We start from the raw sequence: 20,022 nt of genomic DNA, 5'->3' as shown, positions 1-20,022 counted from the left end.
CTCATTTTATTACCAATGTATCTATAAATTGATGAATAGAATAAATGTGGTAAATGTTTAATATCATGAAAGTTCAATTAATAAATTAAATTAACAAGGAAATAAATCAAATATCATCCAATCATGTTTTTGGAGAAAGTATACACAGGTTGATGGGTAGTACGCCCTCATGTGTTGTAGTTCCACTCCGGAGTTGTAGGGGGCGGTAATGCGCCAAAAGCAGTAGGAAGAAGCGCTCCATGTTTGTAGTCTAGTGTTGTTTAGGTGGAAACAGCGGAGCCGGGGATTCACACACGGTTTTTTTATTGTCGAGATTTAAGATATTTGATCGATGTGATCGATATCAATAGGTTTATTTTGGAAAAAAGAAAAAAAAAATTTACACCTGAGGAAGATGCAGGATGACGCGCGTTACCTCAAACGGTGAGTTTAAAGCTAGCGCGGTTAGCCTGTATCTCTGTGATGATGGGTGTGTTTATGTACACTTTACTACATCGTAGCCGTCGCTGTGGTTCTAAATCGTTCGCGACATGAAAGGAAAACACAAGTTTTTAATCTTTTATCTGGATTCTGTCGCTTCGAATGACTGAGATCACGAGGCCTAAGCAGCTAATAAAACCCTTTTTAAAAATCACCTTAATAAACAAAAACCTGTGCGTAACAGCGTTATTAACACCATGCCGAATTAACCACAAGACTGTGAACAAATGCACAAATACCCGCCTCAAGCCTTTGCTAAACGGTAAACACGACGATATTAAAATACGCAGATTTTTAAAGGGGCTTTGGCGAGACATTTCCTCAGTTGGGTTGTCTGGGTTACCGCTAATCTCGCTATACGTTACATCCTGTTAAGTAGTATCACTAGTTAGTGTACATTATAACTAGCAGGTAATTTGAGCTGTAAAATCGAGATTATTATCGATATTTCATAATCTGAGCCCAAGTGGAAACACGTTAGCCGTTTAGCTAGCATGTTTCTGTCTCTGGGCGTGTCTGTTTATGTATAATATTATTGATTTTTGTGGCTGAAAATAGGTTTAACGACAATTCTGCGGCATTAATATAATGTAACGTTTAGTTTGGATGATACGTTATAAACAACAAAGCGTAACAGTTTGTGTAAATACGCAAATGACAGAAAGTAAATCGAAAAACAATCACATTTACATGTTTACACAGATGATAACTAATAAAGGTATTTAGGCTAAAGCCCAATGATTATTACTGCTTCTTCTATAACATCCATGAGATAATCCAGAATATCAGAGAAAACAAAACAAAACACATTTTTCTCTCAATTGTCAACAATTTTGATAATTGATTAATCGACTGGGTGTTAGTCTTATATGAGTTCTCAGATTTGTCAGCTTCTTAATTATGAATATGTTCTGGTTCATTTGCCCCTATATAAAAATATATAATATATATAAATATATGCTAAAATTAATTTGGTTTGTGGACAAAACAAGACATTTAATGCTAAATCTGTAGAAATCAGTGCATCTGATTGCCAATATATAATGCCCATTTTATTTATTTTTTAACTTTGCAGTATTTATAAAGTTTCTGAGAAACAGAAATGTTTTCTATGGCTGCAGCGAACGATTAGTTTTCATTATTTCTGGTCAGTAAAGTGTCTGCATTCAGTGTTAATGACGTCTTTGTTATATGGAGCAAAGAAACCCAGAAAATATCCTTATATTTAAGAAGCTCAAGAATCAGAAAACTTGTTCTAAATCTTCAAAAACACTCAAATCGATTAAGCGATTATCAAAGTAGTTGACGATTTATCTTCTAGTCAGAACATATTGTCTTATAAAGTTGAACATCTGCAGATTTCAGTCAGGAACTGTCATTTCCAGCCAAAACAAATGATCTCGTCTTATCAATACTGTTCAATAATGGAAATAATATTATTTAAAAAAAAATATGTATCTGAGAAGGAGTTTTAACTCACCCGTCTGTTCGTCTCTCGCCTCCCAAAGCAAAGTGACGGTGGGCGGCCTCGATGTCCACCCCACGGAGGCGGCCCTGGTGGTCCACTACGAGGTGGAGGCGTCCATACTGGCAGAGAGCGGAGGTCACATGCTGGGCGACCGAAAGGAAGGACAAAAAATGTGAGTGTTCTCAAGATCTTCTGAGATTAAATTAGATTAGATTAGATAGGGTTTTATTAATCCCTCAGGAGGTTCCCTCAGGGAAACCTGGAAATCACATTCAGAGATTAGAAAATGTTCACATTCAGAGATTAGAAAATGTTCCCATTCTGAGATTAGAACATTTTCACATTCAGAGATTAGTAAATGTTCATATTCTGAGATTAGAAAATGTTCACATTCAGATATTAGAAAAATATTCACATTCCCAGATTAGAAAACATTCACATTCTGAGATTAGAAAATATTCACATTCTGAGATTTGAAAACATTCACATTCATAGATTAGATAACGTTCACATTTCAAGATTAGAAAATGTTGGCATTCCAAGATTAGAAAATATTCACATTCCGAGATTAGAAAATATTCCGATTCATACATCAGTGTTTACCAAACCTGATTTAATACGTGTTTATGTGTAATAAAAAACTGAAGTCCCTCACGTTCCCTCTTTTGTGTCTCGGCTCCTCCTCCAGAATCCGTGTGAAAAGTCTCTCCCCCACCACAGATGTGGGCGCTCTGGCCAAGAAGGTGGTGGAGGAGTGTAAGCTCATCCCTCACTCCCGTCTGCCAGAGGTGGAGCAGCTTCTCTACTACCTGCAGAACAGGAAGTCATCGCCAGTGGAGGGCAGACGTGAGTCAGCATTAACACACCCGCATAGCTTGCAAGCTTAAAATCTTAAACTTGTGTTTTATTTCCGTTCCTGGTCTCACTCACTTGTTGTTGTTGTTGTCCTCAGTGGAGAAGAAGGAGAAGAGAAGCGTGAAACCCAGAGAGTTGACCCCGTTTGAAGGGATGGAGGTAAGAGTCGACAATTCCACTTTCGTCTGGGAATCAGACTTTTCACAAATATTTAGTTATTCTTCACGAACTTTGTCCGCGCAGTTGAACGAGGAGGCCAACATCACCAGGGTGGACGAGTACGTGGAGCTGCTCTACGAGGGAATCCCGGAGAAGATCCGAGGCTCTGCGCTCATCCTGCAGCTCGCTCGTAACCCGGCCAACCTGGAGGAGCTGCTGCACAACGGTGAGTGTTCACTCTCTAAAATCAGCCTCATGTTCACAGATGTGTGCTCACCCGCTTCAATTCAAAATAATGTATTGACCTTTCGTCAAAGAACCAGCGAAACTGTTTTCAGCTGTGCGAACATCATTGCACAAGGGTTTCATCATCCAATAAGCCTTCTAACATTGGAAATGGGCCTCAATACATCTTTTCCTTAAAAAATAAGGACATTTTAAAACATTTATTTTTTTCCCTCAAAAAAAATTTTCCTCAAAAAAAAATTTCTCACATTTTTTTCCTCAAAAAAATTTTTTCCCTCAAAATTTTTTTTTTTCCCTCAAAATTAATTTTTATCTCAAATGTTTTCTTCCTCAAAATTTTTATTTCTCAAATTAATTATTCATTGCTATTCATTGCTCTTCCTTCAAAATAATGACTTTTTAAAACATTTACTTCACGAAAATTCTTTCTCAAAAAAAAATTTCTCAACATCAGACTTCAGAGCTTATCAAGGGGACGATTTGATCCGAAGTTTGGCATCAAAGCCAGTCGTAGGTTGTTTTTATGGTCTCTTTTGGGAATCGGTCCTGGAAAGTCTTTGAATGGTCCTTGAAAGGTCTGTGTGTGTGTGTGTGTTTAGAGGCAGCTCTCGGCGCTCTGGCCAGAGTTCTGAGGGAGGACTGGAAACAGAGTGTGGAGCTCGCCACCATCATCATTTACATCTTCTTCTGCTTCTCTAGGTAACACACACACACACACCCACCCACACACACACACACACTTATGTCCTTGCATCTGTTTGTTGTGCACCGTCTATATTAACCTATTTATACGCTGTTTGTGTTTTCATTAAGCATTGTCTTCTTCTTCTTCCAGTTTCTCCCAGTTTCACGCAGTGGTGAGTCATTATAAAATCGGAGCGTTGTGTATGAGCGTGCTGGAGCACGAGCTGAAGAGACACGACATGTGGTGCGAGGAGCTGCGCAAGAAAAACAAAGCTTATATCCTTTTGCTCTGCCCTAAATTGTGTTTTCATGAATCGCCTACAAGAAACTTTCGCGTTGACCATCGTTTTCCTTAACCCTGTTCCGCGCACGTGAGTCGGCACCAGAGAACGGCACACTGAGACGAGACCAGGACAAAGCTATGAGGAAATATCAAGGTCTGCGCGCCAAACAGGAGCAGCTACTCCGAGGTACAGCCACATGGAGCCGGGAACCAGGAAAAACAGGCCACTAGCCACTTAGTCACGTAGTAAAATCTCTACAGAGCTCAAGTGCATACCGTCTTAAGAACACGTTAGCTAAAGCTAAAATATCTCACCTACTGGACACTGAAGTTCATATATGGCTCACTCTCTTACACCAAAGTCCATAGAGAAAATCAGTGATTTTTAATGAAGGATTTCCGAAAACAGAAGTCATAAAGTAACACGTAGTTAGCATGAATAGCGCATGACGCGTTTCCATGACGACTGACTGGAAAAAGACGCGTGTGACGTCATGTTTACGTGCCGCGACAGCGGAGTCCAGGCAATGTTTAGCAGTTAGCTCCGTTAGCCCCTTTAGCGCCGTTAGCGCGCCTACAGCGGAACTGAAGCGGTGTGTTTTATTAAACGAAAAGAGCAGCGCTACAAATAACCTGCCTCAGTTTAGGGTTACATATAAGACTAATTTTAACAATCAGGACTTCACGCTTCACGAGTTTTTATTCTCAAAATGTTTAAAAAAAATCTCAAAATTTTACCTTTTTTCTTTAAAAAAAATCTAAAATTTTGCGATTTTTTTTTATTTTGCGATTTTTTTTTTAATTTTGAGAAAAAAAATTGAGAAAACAATCAAAAATTTTGAGAATTCTTTTTTTTTATTTTGACACATTTGAATAGTGATGGGGTAGCAACTCCTGTGTGCTGGTATTTAAAATCGCCATTTTCTCTATGGACTTTGGTGCGGTGAAATAAGCAGTTTTTAAAGCAATGGAATTTGATTTAAAACAAACACAGATTTTTAAGATTTTGTCTTATACAACCACACGTACTTAACGTGCTTCTTGCTCTGTGTCAGTGTCTATTTACCTGCTGCTGAACCTCGCCGAGGACACGAGGACGGAGCTGAAGATGAGGAACAAGAACATCGTCACTCTGTTGGTCAAAGTCCTGGACCGGGACGACGAGGAGCTGCTGGTCCTGGTGGTTTCTTTCCTGAAGAAACTGTCCATCTTCTTGGAGAACAAGAACGACATGGTGAGCGAGTGGGTGCGGTCAAGCTAGCCGTCTCTCGATTTCACGCTCCAACATTTCAAGTGCGCCCTTACCGCCAACACTATGGCAAATACTTTGAGACTTCCTGTTTTCAAAATAAAACATGGGTATTGAATGTATGAAAAGTTTAGTTAGAGTCTTTAGGTCACATGACCTGGAAGCTATTGAGCTAAAATGCTAATATTTACATGCGTGTCATTGATTTTGACCTTTCCAGGCTGAGGTGGACACGGTGGAGCGACTGGCTCGCCTGGTTCCCTGCGACCACGAGGATCTGCTAAACGTGACGCTGCGTCTGCTCTTCAACCTCTCCTTCGACTCTGGCCTCCGAGCCAAGATGGTGGAAGTCGGACTGTTACCGAAACTGGCCGGCCTGCTGGGTAAATAAACACACACATATTAGCGCATTCAGACGACATTCACAGAGCGTACAACGCGCGTCACACGCAAACCTTTGTCGCGCAGGTGACGAGAACCACCGTCAGATCATCATGCGCGTCCTGTATCACATCAGCATGGACGACCGCTTCAAGGGCATGTTTGTTTACACCGACTGCATACCTCAGGTAAAACAACAACAACAACAACAGCCAATGAAATCAGTTTTACTTGAACTTGTTTGATTGTGTCGTCTTCGTGCAGCTCATGCAAATGCTGTTCGAGTGCGGCGAGGAGGAGACTGAGACCGAGCTCATCACCATCTGCATCAACCTGGCGGCGAACAAGAAGAACGCACAACTTATATGTGAAGGTCTGGGCTGCAGCGAACGCTCTCATTCATCAGTTAATGTCTTTCACGCTTTCCTAAATACAGTTCTGATAGTGTGTGTCTCTCTCCGTCTGTAGGAAATGGACTGAGGATGCTCATGAAGAGGGCTCTGAAGACCAAGCACTGCCTGCTGATGAAGATGATCAGAAACATCTCGCAGCACGACGGAGCGACCAAACCTATGTTCATAGTGAGACACCAAAAAATAACCCACCAACAAAATGAGGAATAGTTACACAGACATTTGTGAACCGCTCTGTTCTCCCACACTAAAGTCCATAGAGAAAACTGGAGTTTCTATTCTCAAAATGTAAAAAAAGAAATTCTCAAAATTTTACTTTTTTTTCTCAAAAATTAAAAAAAAAATTCTCAAAGTTTTAAAAACATTTTCTCAAAATTTTAAAAACATTTTCTCAAAATTTTAAAAACATTTTCTCAAAATTTTAAAAACATTTTCTCAAAATTTTAAAAACATTTTCTCAAAATTAAAAAAAAAAATCTAAATCTAAAAAACTTTTTTTTCAAAATTTAAAAACCATAACATTTTAAAAACTTTTTTTTCAAAATTAAAAAAAAAAAAATCTCAAAATTAAAAAAAAAATTCTTAAAAAAAAAAAATCTCACAATTTTTGATTTTTTTCTCAAAATTAAAAAAAAATTCTCGTAATGTACATCCGTTTCCCTCTCTCGTCAGGATTATGTTGGTGACCTGGCAGCAGAGATCTGTGCAGAGGAGGAGGAGGAGTGGGTTCTGGAGTGTCTGGGAACGCTGGCCAACCTCACCATCCCCGACCTGGACTGGGAGCTGGTGTTGAAGGAGTACAACCTCGTTCCTTTCCTGAAAGACAGACTCAAACCAGGTGATTAGGTTGTGGAGAGTTTTAAAGAAAGTACAGTATAAGATGATAGTTGATACACTGGTACGCTGCAAGGTTGTGCCTAAAGAGGGCGCTGCTGCTCAGCAAAACTTACACGTCCCTCATCACTGATTCAGGCTCAGCAGAGGACGACCTCATCTTAGAGGTGGTGATTATGATTGGAACGGTTTCCATGGACGACGCCTGTGCCGCCATGCTGGCCAAATCTGGAATCATACCTGCCCTTATCGAACTACTGAATGGTAACGCACGTGCACACACACACACACACACACACACATACATACTTAATCTGGGAGCTTTATAATACACTCATTTTCTGGACACTAAACCTAAATGCAGCTCAACAGGAAGACGACGAGTTTGTGTGTCAGATCGTTTACGTCTTCTATCAGATGGTTTTCCACCAGGCCACGCGTGACGTCATCATCAAAGACACACGTATCCTTCCCAGAATGCACTCTGTCATCGGTTGCAGAAGATATTGTATAATAAGTGACACACACACACAGACACGCGATGTGTTTTCTTTAACCGTGTCTCTGCAGAGGCTCCGGCCTACCTCACGGACCTGATGCACGACAAGAACGCCGAGATCAGAAAAGTGTGCGACAACACGCTCGACATCATCGCCGTAAGTGAAGCGCAGCGCGCCGGCCGATGCGAGGCGCGAGAACCGGTTCTTAAATCTCGCAAAAATCATCTTTATCTTGCAGGAGTACGACGAGGAGTGGGGGAGGAAGATCCAGTCGGAGAAGTTCCGTTTCCATAACAACCAGTGGCTGGAGATGGTGGAGAGCCGCCAGGCCGACGAGTCCGAGACGTATCTGTACGACAACGACAACGACCGGACCGACCTGTTCTACAGCGCAGGTACTGCCCCCTGCAGGCTGCAAGCTCTCAGCAGCCCTCAGACTGCACCAAAGTCCATAGAGAAAAACAGCTTTTTTTTAGCCTACAGACACACGAGCTCCTGGTCGACTGCTGCCTCGTGTGGTACGTTTGCGTCACTTATGTAAATGTGAAAGACGGGTTTCAAACACCAGTGACACAAAATGACTCATTTGTACTCACTGATGGACACAAGAGTGGATCAGGAACTCCCGTGTGCTGTGATGTAAAATCAGTGATTTTCTCTATGGACTTTGGTTAAGGAGAGTGAGTGGTTTGATTTTTAAAGGCTTTTAAGACAAATTTGAATTCCCGGGTGTAGTATTTCCTTGTGTGTGATTTTCAGATGGAATAACTCCAGGAGACGGCTCCATCAGCCCGGACTTTTTCAGCGACCTGCACGGTCAGAACGGAGACTCGTACCACACAGAGTGAGTTAGCGCTGCTAGCTCTAACGCTTCACTGTAACCGTTTGTCTCCAGTCTCAGTCTGTGTTAATCGGCCCCGCTCTGTTTTTTTTGTTTTTTTCAGAGACGATAAAGACGTTTTCGACATGAGCAGCTCGTCACCAGGACGACCGGCCACTGCCTACGGCTTCAGGCCTGACGAACAGCCCCTCTATCAGTACACATAGACAACCAGTGTGCATCGTTCCAACCTCATCTTAGACTCCTTCCCTCGATCCACAATCTGCATGTCTGACATTTCACTTGGAGAATCCCAGTGTCCTCATGACTGAATGTGACATCACTGGATAAATCCACACAAAAAAACTACTGTAAGTTTTAGTTCTAAATAATTTCTGCTGCATTCGTTTGCCAGAAAAGTTTTTTTTTTTTTTGCTGCAACAAAACAACCAACACTAATGCGATGGGCAAGTCAGGATTATCCTGAATGTGTTTTTTGATATTTTGAATTATATTGTAAAAATAATTCTATATATATATGCTTTAACTCTCAAAATCTCTCTAGAAACACACTGATATCACTTTATGTTACACGTCGTTTTGTTTTTGTGTCATAGATAGGACACATGTTTTTGTTGTGGTTATTTTAACGGTGAAAAACAAGAATCATGTCATAAATCACGAGGTCCAGGAAAGTTGCAAGCGCCCCCTTGTGGCACAAGGCTGGATGTTGGGCCTTTCTGATACTGGGCCTTTTTATCTGTGCAGTTTGTTACGTCGATGTCATACTTTCAGTTGGAAGTAGAACACATTAAATCATGTTTTGTTTTTTTAAAAAGCTTATTGTGTTAAATTAATATTTATGTTTTTATACATTTATTTGTAATTTCACATCTTCCATTATCAATAAACTTGTGGACAACGCTAAAGTCTCCTGAGTCATAATTTGGTAAAGATGCTAGCAGTTATTGCCCAGTTTTAAGAAGGAAATACATTCACCAGCCTAGCTAAAGGGTAGCCGCCACGTTAGCTTCCCCACTCAGGTTCTTTACGGTCGGGTTAAGTATGTTATGTAACCATGCATGAAGTATATGGTTATGTTGTCGCTCTAGCTAACACAGTACCAGTCTATTTTGTGTTTTAAATGAGAATTAAATGATTGTTACGTGGAAAAAATAGGCAATAATGTGGCACTAAAGATGCTAGCTGTTGTTTCTCAGTATTAAGAGGGAAATACATTCACCAACCCAGCTAAAGGGTAGCCGCCATGTTAGCGTTAGCTTCCCCACTCCTTAGGTTCTTTACAGTCGGGTTAAATAAGTTATGTAACCATACATGAAATATATGATTATGTTGTTGCTAGCTAACACAGTACCAGTCTATTTTGTGTTTAAAATGAGAATTAAATGATTATTACGTGAAAAATAATCATTAATGTGGCACTAAAGATGCTAGCTGCCGCTATAACGCCACCAACCAAACACAATGAAGTTGTCCGAGTTCAGGACGATATAGCCTCACAAGTTAGACACTGTGACTCTTTCTTAAACTCTTCTTCATCACTAGAATACATTAATTGTTTAGTTTGAGGAATAATTGCGCTAAATTACATATTTGCGCCGTTTTCTCCTGCAGTGGTGTAAAGCACCTGACTAGAGAATAGTACAATCTCATTTCTAACTTCCAATATTTACCAATGTAGCCGTAAAAAGATGGAAATATGAATAAATTAACGTTAACTTAGGCTGAGAACGGGGTCCTCGTTTGTGTCCGCTAAAAGTGGAGGACATCATTAAAAAGTGACGGAAATGAAATGAAATAGAAATAGTGATTTCTATCAGTTCAAAGCGTGTTGTATATGAATTTAAGTGCACAAATAAACATGCTGTTTGTAATATTTTAATGTAGAAACGTTACACGCTACAGTGCATCGTTCGGTGTGAGCTGAGAAGAGAAACAAAGCAAATGTAAACAGTTGAAGGAAAAGGTTTGGTACAGATTTTAAAAACCTTCAGTGTAGTAAAGAAAACGTGATAATATGAACAGATTACTGTCTCCTCACTGTCCCCTCAGTAAGAGTATATATATATCTATATATATATAGATATATATACATGACATCATGCTGGTCATGTGACTGTCAGTGTGTGTTGCTGCTGTCAGGACAAGGCCTCACTATCGTCTCCACCTCAATGATCTCCGTCACCAGATCTCTGATGATGGCCACGCTGTCCAGTTGCTCAGCAGAACTTTCTGACTCTGGTTTTTGTACAAGCTGCTCTTCCACTTCCTCTTCCTGTGCTTTTCCTGTGGGCTCTTCTTTCTGCTCCTCTGCTCCTCCCTCGTCATCTGTTGTTTTCTCAGCCTCACGACCTTTCTCTTCATCATCTACTCTCCCGCCAGCCGCCTCTTCTGCTTCCGCCTCTTCTGCTTTCGTCTCCTCTTTCAGCCTCTCCGCCTCCCAGCTGTCTCTAATCTGTCCCGTCAGGTAAACGGCTCTGTCAGTCGTCTGCTGTGCCGTCGTCTGCGTTGCCGCGGCGTCGCAACTGATCTTCTCATTGAGCGACTCCAGGCTGATTTTGGTCAAACTGTCTGTGTCGGACGGTGGTGAGGGACACGAGGGCTGGACAGAAGCAGCGTCCGAATTAGCATGTTGATCGTTGGATTGCGATGAGGGCAGAGAGCACACCGAAGAGGAGGGAGAATCTGGGATGTAACTGGTGGATTCCGGGACAGCAGAGAGCTCGGGTGTTTCAGAGTCAGCCGTGCTCGAGTCAGTCATCGATGGCGTGTCACTTTGAGGCTGAACATCGTTATTAGGTTCCTCTGACGGAGAAGCCTCCTCATTTGCAAGTTCATCAAATTCTTGTGTCACAAGAATCGCGGGACACGAAGGCGCCGTGTTCTGGACAACTCCTTGAGGGGTACTGTGGTCAATTTTGTCTTCAGAGTGAAGTTCTGGGCCAGTTTGAGCAGGTTCCTCAAACTCTTGCGCCACGACAATAGTGGGAGACAAAGGCGCCGTGTTCTGGACAACATCTTGAGGGGTACTGTGGTCAATTTTGTCTTCAGAGTGAAGTTCTGAGTTCTTCTGAGCAGGTTCATCAAACTCTTGTGTCGGGATAATCGTGGAAGATGAAGGTGCCATGTTCTGGGCAGCATCTTGAGGGGTGCTAGGTTCAGATTTGTCTTCAGAGTGAAGTTCTGGGTCAATCTGAGCAGGTTCATCAAACCCTTGAGTCACAACAACCACGGGACACAAAGGCACCATGTTCTGGACAACATCTTGAGGGGTGCTAGGGCCAGATTTGTCTTCAGAGAGAAGTTCTGAGTTCTTCTGAGCAGGTTCCTCAAACTCTTGTGTCACGATAATCGTGGAAGATGAAGGTGCCATGTCCTGGGCAGCATCTTGAAGGGTGCTAGGATCAGATATGTCTTCAGAGTGAAGTTCTGGGTCAGTTTGGGCAGGTTCCTCAAACTCTTGCGTCACAACAATTGCGGGAGACGAAGGCACCGTGTTCTGGACAACTCCTTGAGGGGTGCTAGGATCAGATTTGTCTTCAGAGTGAAGTTCTGTGTCAATCTGAGAAGGTGCATCAAACTCTCGTGTCACGACAATCGCGGGAGACAAAGGTGCCGCGTTCTGTTCAGAACCTTGAGTGGTGCTGGGGTCAGGTTTGTCTTCAGAGTGAAGTTCTGGGTCAGTCCGAGAGTGGGCAATGACCGTCTGAGGCCACTCCTCTTTTTCTCTGGCCGTGGCTGGGGACGCATCTCGACCGTGATTGGTTGGACTGTCTGGTGCAGAGCATGGAGGCGACTGTCCCAACAGACTGTACTCACTAATGGCCAAATCGGAAATGTCCAACAGGCGATTGTTGCTCTTCGTATTCGCACCGTCGTGGATGACTGAAGGGGGAGGAAGGTGAAATGTATGTCAAACTTGAGTTACTCATGACAAGGTAGATAACTAGCTAGCTAGCTAGATGGGTGGATTTGTGTTATCTGGGACGGATCTTCGTTCCTACCCTTACGTATCTTGTTCTTCATCACTCATGACCAAAAGAACAAGATCGGTAAGAACAAGATCGCAGGTACGAAGTGGCCGAAATGGGTTTTCTCAGAAGGACGGCTAAGGTCTGCCTTAGAGATAAGGTGAGAAGCTAACTTATCTGTTTCTAGGTACCTGAGCTAGCTTACCTGTTTCTATCTGTGCACTCAGGATGTCTCTCAGGACGTCATCGTAGACGTTATGAATAAGGACGAAGCTGCTGTAGTCGGAGAAAATGTACTGATCAAACTGCTGCAGCTCCTGCACACAGAACACACACATGTTAACACTCAATATAAAAACAAAAAAAATGCCGGAATAAGAATGAAATAGAATGAAGGTGTGCGTGTTACACCCACATTTTTCCACCTTCCACCGTCCATCCTCCTGGCAAGAACAGGCAGAGTGATTTCCAGCAGAGCCTCCTGGTAGAGCCTCCTCTGGACCAGTCTGCTATCATAGTCCAGCTGCTGCTCACACACACACACACACACACACACACACACACACACACACACACACCACACACCACACACCACACACCACACAACACACAACACACAACACACACACACACACAGAGAGCGCAACAATGCTTTTTTTGAACCTTACCAAGATATTTGGGTGGGTCCATGTGGGTGTAAAAAGGCATTTCGAACGTTAAAACTTTACCTATCCTTTTGTTAAGAGGCCAATACATGTTTTGTTTATATGTTTATTTACAATGATATTCAGAGGCCAACGTTTGATATTCGGGGACGTCCTTGTTTACCTTGAGTACTCGGTCTTTAGCTCTCTTCATCTTGACAAGAACTTGAGAAGACTGCAGTTTGGCTGACGATTTGAGGAACAACTCTAGGGTGTACACAGCACTGTTCGCCAGCTGCAAGACACACACACACACACACACACACACAGAAAATAAAACTACATCAGCTTTTTCTGACTGGAAACTCAGTACTTGATGGGGTGAATTCCAATTCCTTGCTTAATCCTCAATCTCAAAAATGTTCTCCCTCTAGTGCAAGTTCTGTCCTGATTCTCAGAAAAATTAAGTTGAGGGGCAAGTTTAAGGGCTGTATCACCCTCAATATTGAGATTTTCCGAGACCACCCTTGGGAGCAAGGGCTACCCAGAATGCATTGCATGTTTTCACATAACAAAGATGGCGCCGAAAGCAGCGAAACGAGTGCGATACAAATGAAGTATTTTCTTTGTTAATAGAGATATAAAAATGATCTTAGTTTAGGCCCATATTATGGATTACTGACGTCATTGTTGCGTAACATTTATTTTTATTTTACCATCTTTTGTCAATAGTCGGCCGGTGTGGTTTACTTTTCAATAAGTCGTGGTGTGTGGTAACTGTCAGCTGAATATTTGTATGAGTATCATCTTATAACTAACTGAGAACCTAATAACTTGACTGACAAACGGATCAGAATAAATAATCCTGACGTAAATGTGTTCTTCTTCTTCTTCTTTTTTGGAGTTGACAGACTGGACGCAGCTTTGGCGTTATTCTGCCCCCTACAGTCTGAAGACGTATCTGCATTTGAGGGGTGTCCCATTTCTAAGTGACAAAATAACCCTCAACACTTGGTTTTGAGGCCAGTTAAGATTATGGGTTGAGCTTGAGGGTTAAGATAGTCTTAGTCTTGGTGACATGCAGATAGAAATGACTGAAGCTCCAGCAGCAGCTCTTCGTACCTGCTCCATCTCCAGATGTGCAGAGTGAACCAGTCTCTGGGTGCTGCTCAGTCCAAACCTCTGCTGCAAATCCCCGAGTATCTCCGTCAGGTTCTTCACCTGCCTGTAGCACTGCTCCAGGCTGATGGAGCGCAGCGAGAGCAAGACCTGAATAACACATGCGTGAATTAAAAACACAACCAAGACTAAGGCTTTAGATCTTCAGATTCAGATTTAACTTAAAGGAAACACGTGTGTCTCTTCTCACCTCCTTTGTCTCCTCTGTTCCTTTTGCATGTGTGAAGACCGAGTCCATCTGTGTGTGCAGGGTCCGTTGCATCCCCTGAATGCCTGCACTGATGTTCTCCGCCAGGACTTCAAAGATGGAGGACAAGTACGGCGCCACAGACTCGCCGTACACTCTGTCCGCTTCATCACAAATACACACTGGAACACAGACGAGAGAACGTCGGACTCTTATCACAAAGTCTCGTTCGTCCTCTTTGAAGCTCAGAGCTCAAGAGTGAGCTGTACCTCGGACTTTCTCCTCCAGGAAGCACAGAGAGGACACGATCTGGTCCAGGTTGGACCTGATGAGGGTCTGATCGGCTAGTGCCGTCTGGCGACACTTCTCCTTCAGAGCGTCCAAACTCGCCGTGAGCTGTGCGAGCACCATTGTGTAGGTGGCGTGCACCGTCTGAAAACACGTACAAAGAAAGCAGCAAAGCGTTAACTTTACGAACGAAATGCTAATTTTGGACGACAACCTGCGTCTGTCGCCGTCTTTTGAGCATAAATGGGCCTTTAGCGCTTTGTGTTTTCTTTGTTGATGAAAAGATTTACAAATTTGCTCAGCGAATAACTTACCGCCAACCACTGCCGCATCCTCTCGGCCTTCTTGCCCTTCACTCTGGACTGAAGCTGACTCTGTAACCACGGCAACACTTCCTCCATCACCTGGGAGGCCAGAACCTACGCGTGCAAGGACAGGACATCGACTCGATTAGATAGAGAGAGTAGAACAGATCGATCCGCGAGTGGAGTGGAGAGCATTTATGCGAGGGCTCGTGGTCGTGACTGACTTGTTCCTCGGTGCCCAGCAGCATTTCCCAGGATTCATAGCAGCCGTTGGCCTGTCGGTAGAGCCGCAGTGCTCTGATGTAAGCCTGGCTCTCATAGGTCGACTCGCACCACGGATCTACAGGAAGAGGAGGAGGACGACATTTTTGTAGTACTGTATAATTGTCCCATGTGGTCCAGTTGCCCCGTTAAACAGATTTGTTCCTCAATGATGTCACGGTCATGTGATGTGATGAGACGATGAGACGAGCAACAACAACAGAGAAACTAGAAACACCTCCACACACATCCACACACTACTCCAACCTTTATTGACCTTTATTTCCCACGGGAAGTTCAAGTTTGTAACCTGCTCGCTCTCCTGCACCAAATCCCATTGAGAAAACGCTGTACTTTTTTTAGCTCATGGACACAGAAGCTTCAAGTCTTCTACCGCCTTGTTTGGTGACTCGATGTCACGTTGGTGAACATAAATAAAAGAGTTTCGACAGTAAAACCACAGAATGACTCATGTGAGCTGAACTGGTAGAGAGGAAGTGCATCAACAGCTCCTGTGTGCAGTGGTGTAAAATTGACAGTTTTCTCTATGGGATTTGGTGCAGGGGAGTGAGCAGTTTACAAAAACTTACGTTTCAAGTCAGAAAAGGCTGTCGAGTGGTGATTATAACACAGCAGAGATCATTTTGAGATATTTTAAGTGGGTTAGCATTTTGCTAAGTGGCTAAAAGGTCAGTTTTCTGTAAGAAAGGTACTTTTTCTGGACACCAGGGGGAGCCCGCATTAGTAATTTTGAGCAAAATTTAAGTTAAATAACAATGAAACAAACGTTTGTTTGTTTTTTAAGTTTGACATTAATTGTTAATCAATGTTTTTTGGTAGTAATATTCAAAAACTGGTCTTGTGTGTTGCTTCAGGTTGATGTGGTGGCTGTGCAGCCACGTTTCCGCAGCCCTGTGACTCAAAGCACAGCAGATAGATTTATGGTTTGCATCCTAGCTAACCACACAGGAAGTCAACAGTGTTAATATTTGTATCTGTCACTGGGGCAACCACCTTCCCTCACATCACAACCACCTTCCACCTTGATCTCATGCAGACGACCACTCTGCCAGAGGTGGTTTGAACGTTTTAGACATTTTACATTTAAATGTCAAAATGTAATATAATGCAATATGGTGTGCCTCAAGGATCCACTTTGGGACCGTTGTTATTCTTTCTCTATACTTCCCCCGCAAGTGGTTTCACCTGCACGCATGCAATTCGGCACACATGCTGATCAGAATAAGATCTACAAAAAAGTAATTCGGACCCATGACCTTAACCCAACAGAAAGGCGGCCATTTTGGATCAAACAGCCATTTTAACCCAACAAAAATCATGTGTGAAAGCATTCATTCATTCATTTCTGGAGTCAGTTGCTCAATAGATTTCACAACACAACACAATTTCCTCCAGTGTGTTTTACTTCTTGTTCTTTTTTTCCCGTTGTGATGAAACCATCAAAAAATAATTTGGCAAACACATTTTATTGCTTATGCACTCAACTTTTTATACGTAAGAGGAAGTTTTATTCTTTTTTTGATAGTTCGTCTCATCTCACTCTTCAAAACAAACTTCCTGTATGATGAAAAAGCGTGTTTTTGTTTTTTTTGTTAAACCGTCCACTAAACTAAAAAAACAAAACTGGACCACAGAGTGAAAATATTATGGTGAGTTTTACCGAGGTTGCGGTGTCTGATGCAGGACTTGATCGCAGACAGGAAATGATCTCGTTCCTCTTCCTGTTGGAAGATGAAGCAGGTGTAGCCAGCGTAAGGCAAGTGCAGATACACAGCCGGCACATCTGGAGACGACACCACCGAAGAAGAAGACGAGTCGTCCTTCGCTCCTAAACACGTGATACACACACCTCATGTCGGTCAGTATAATACTGACTGTAAACATGTAAATAACATCGTAAAAAGCATTTTAGCTGAGTCATGTTTGAGAACAATATTTGTTTGTGACTCTGCAACAAATGTGTCGTTAACAGCTTCATACGTTCATAAATGGTCCTTTAAAGGACGTGTACCGATGACATCACTTTTATTTACAAAAGTAAGAAACAAAAATAGTGACATCACAACAAATAATGTTATAAAAGTAGTAACATTATAACTTTTAATGTAGCAACATGTAATTAATAACTTAACTTGATGTGTAAATAGAAATAACTTAAGTCAGCACTACCGTTAAGTACGCCCGCACAAATCTGCTCGAGGTGAGCTCTGGACTCCTCTGCTGTTATCAGCACGCTGCCCCCTGCTGGCTGGAGGACCAACTTAGCAGCACTTTTGTGGTTGAAAGACTAACAAACAGAGAACAGAGAGAAGGGGTGTTGGATGTGTCAGAGTCCAAATTGACAATTTGACATTTAAGACTTTGTGGGGCAAGAGTCGATGGCCCAAAGCCTGCTGCCAACTAGTGGTCGGAGGCTAAACTGCAACAAAAAACTGCTGTCGAAATATATTTCCTGTGCTATAACATGACAGTTTATTGTTCTCAGAATATGCATTCATTGTTTTAACAATATAAATATGAAATATGACGAAATTTTGGGTAATTTTTGATATTTTACATATAACGTCATAACGTATGTTTTGCGTGTTTACCTCCACGTTTTCATGGATCTCCACGTTGTAGTCTCGCCTCAGGACGACGTACCTCTCTCTGCATTTCTTGCCCTGCTCGTACCAGCAGGAGAATCTGGCGTTACCTTGATACAGCACCTCGTCTGCGGCGTACTGAGGCTGACACACACACACACACACACACACACACACACACACACACACACACAGATATAAATTAATATATACTCAGAATAAACCTGTGGAAACTGAAACAGGTGCAGCTCCTATACCCGTTGTGTCAGCAATAGGCCACACCCCTCTTTCTTAGGCTCCACCTCCTGGTGTAAGTGTCCGAAGTAGGCCGGGGCGTACTGCTGACGGTAAAAGTCACTGAAGCTCTGGAACTTACCGTCGACAAGTCCTGGAAACACACAAACAGAACATACGTCATCATGTATCTGTATCTACACTGAAACTGGACCACATTTGTCCTTTCACCCCAACCTAGGCAAGTCTAGGCAGATGCAGCACATTTAGTCTGAGATTTCTTCTCTCCAAAGAGGCCTAGTGCTTGGGTTTCTCTTATCCCTTTATTTATTAGGGCCAGAGCTACGAATGGCAGGGGCCCAAACGGCTCCTGGCACGAATTTGTGCGAGGAACGACAATCCTTCAGATTATTATTATATCCGTAATTTTGCGCTGATTTTTGAGCGGGTTAACGTGCATAAAAACACTTGAAATTTGGCATAGAGGTAAGGTCTGGAGAAAAATGCGATAGTGGCATAGTTCCCGGACCCATGCGTTGCTCAAGGGCTTTATAGCGCCCCCTACTGTGAAAATTGAGTTCCACCGAATTTCCCAAAACTTGGTAGGAAGTTGTTTTAGACCATGGCGAACAAAATAGTCGACCGTAACCATGGCCTCAACTCAACAGTCAGTGTGGTGCTACTTATTATCTATTTTTTTCTATTATATATGTACAGATCAGATACGTATAATTCATTGTATATAACAGAAGTGACACAGTAGAGGACATTAAGACTCCCTGAGGACAAACTGTATGTCTGTCAAGATCCTTATCCATTTTGTTTTTATTTTATCTAATCTGAAATCCAGGGTCAGGGGTTACTACTCTACAACCAAATTATTTTCATTTACTATTTTCCTCCTCGCGGTATTTAAAACCCGATGGGGGTTTGTGTGCAGGTCGGTCGTAATCTGCTTTGTTTTGTTTACAGCGCAGAGACAGACAGCGCACGATAACAATGTAATAGTTGGAAATGGCCGTAATTAACTTTTGAGTTCACAAGAGGAGATTAGGGTTTACAGGATGTGTCTGCGTGCTGATAACATGTGTGGGAATGCACACGCACAACGTCAGCCACGCCGCTGCACATCATCGTGAGCTTGTGTCATTCATACAACATACGTGTATATATATATACACACACACATACATGTATATATATATATACATATATATATACACATATGCGTACATATACATACATATATGTATATATACATATGCATATATATATATATATATATATATATATATATATACATATGCATACATATGTATATATATATATAAATACATATACATACGTATATATATACACATAGATATATATACATAAACATACATATGTATATATACATATACATACACATATATACACATACATATACAATATATATACATACATATATATATATATATAAACACATGTGTATGTATACCAGAACTTGAGAATCTTTAAGTAATTTACAAGTGCTTTGATGACAAAGCTTTGATGACAACTGAGCTTTGATGCTTTGATGACCCATTGCACGTGCTCCATAACTGCTGGAAAGTTCTACTATACATGTATATATATATATATATATATATATATATATATATATATAGTATACATATATAAATAAATAAAGGGCTACAAATATCACTTCTAGTGCTTGTCTTACTCTCACTAACACACCCATATTCCACTTTTATGTACAGATTATACTCACATTATCGTAAGAAAAAACGAAGTAGTGGTGTGTGAGTTTTACCTTTAATGTGGCTGATTTTGGCCTCATCCAACAAACCCGAGGAAGATGCTCCCATGATGTCGCTTCTTCTTCTTCTTCTTCTTCTTCACGTTCAAAATGAGTTCCGTCACTCGTTGGCACAGGAAGCGTCAGTGTGTCAGTGATGTTCGGCAGCTGTGC

At 42.0% G+C, this 20,022-nt stretch overlaps 2 protein-coding genes across 2 annotated transcripts; one reads left to right on the top strand and one right to left on the bottom strand.

Moving 5' to 3' along the window:
- Positions 1–286: 286 nt before the first annotated feature.
- Positions 287–9,144, top strand: LOC310927530 (kinesin-associated protein 3-like). The gene is made up of 20 exons (XM_083889836.1): positions 287–423; positions 1,989–2,120; positions 2,637–2,794; positions 2,901–2,962; positions 3,047–3,188; positions 3,808–3,907; positions 4,044–4,168; positions 4,264–4,362; positions 5,231–5,409; positions 5,645–5,807; positions 5,893–5,993; positions 6,070–6,178; positions 6,274–6,386; positions 6,891–7,056; positions 7,191–7,316; positions 7,417–7,515; positions 7,623–7,708; positions 7,791–7,947; positions 8,312–8,396; positions 8,497–9,144. Exons 1-20 carry the CDS (start codon positions 395–397, stop codon positions 8,597–8,599), a joined length of 2,334 nt encoding a protein of 777 aa, XP_083745962.1. The 5' UTR covers positions 287–394; the 3' UTR covers positions 8,600–9,144.
- A 1,229-nt stretch (positions 9,145–10,373) lies between these two features.
- Positions 10,374–19,932, bottom strand: LOC310926699 (protein Niban 1-like). Its single transcript, XM_083888883.1, has 14 exons — positions 19,864–19,932; positions 18,092–18,222; positions 17,841–17,978; positions 17,419–17,536; positions 16,910–17,077; positions 15,192–15,307; positions 14,977–15,081; positions 14,644–14,806; positions 14,378–14,556; positions 14,131–14,277; positions 13,193–13,303; positions 12,780–12,890; positions 12,570–12,681; positions 10,374–12,278 (listed from the first exon to the last, which is right to left on the bottom strand). Exons 1-14 carry the CDS (start codon positions 19,916–19,918, stop codon positions 10,513–10,515), a joined length of 3,420 nt encoding a protein of 1,139 aa, XP_083745009.1. The 5' UTR covers positions 19,919–19,932; the 3' UTR covers positions 10,374–10,512.
- Positions 19,933–20,022: the final 90 nt, after the last annotated feature.

The sequence above is a fragment of the Microchirus variegatus genome, assembly GCF_963457635.1.
Source record: "Microchirus variegatus genome assembly, chromosome: 5".
Taxonomy (NCBI): domain Eukaryota; kingdom Metazoa; phylum Chordata; class Actinopteri; order Pleuronectiformes; family Soleidae; genus Microchirus; species Microchirus variegatus.
This window is presented reverse-complemented; position numbering and strand designations above follow the sequence as displayed.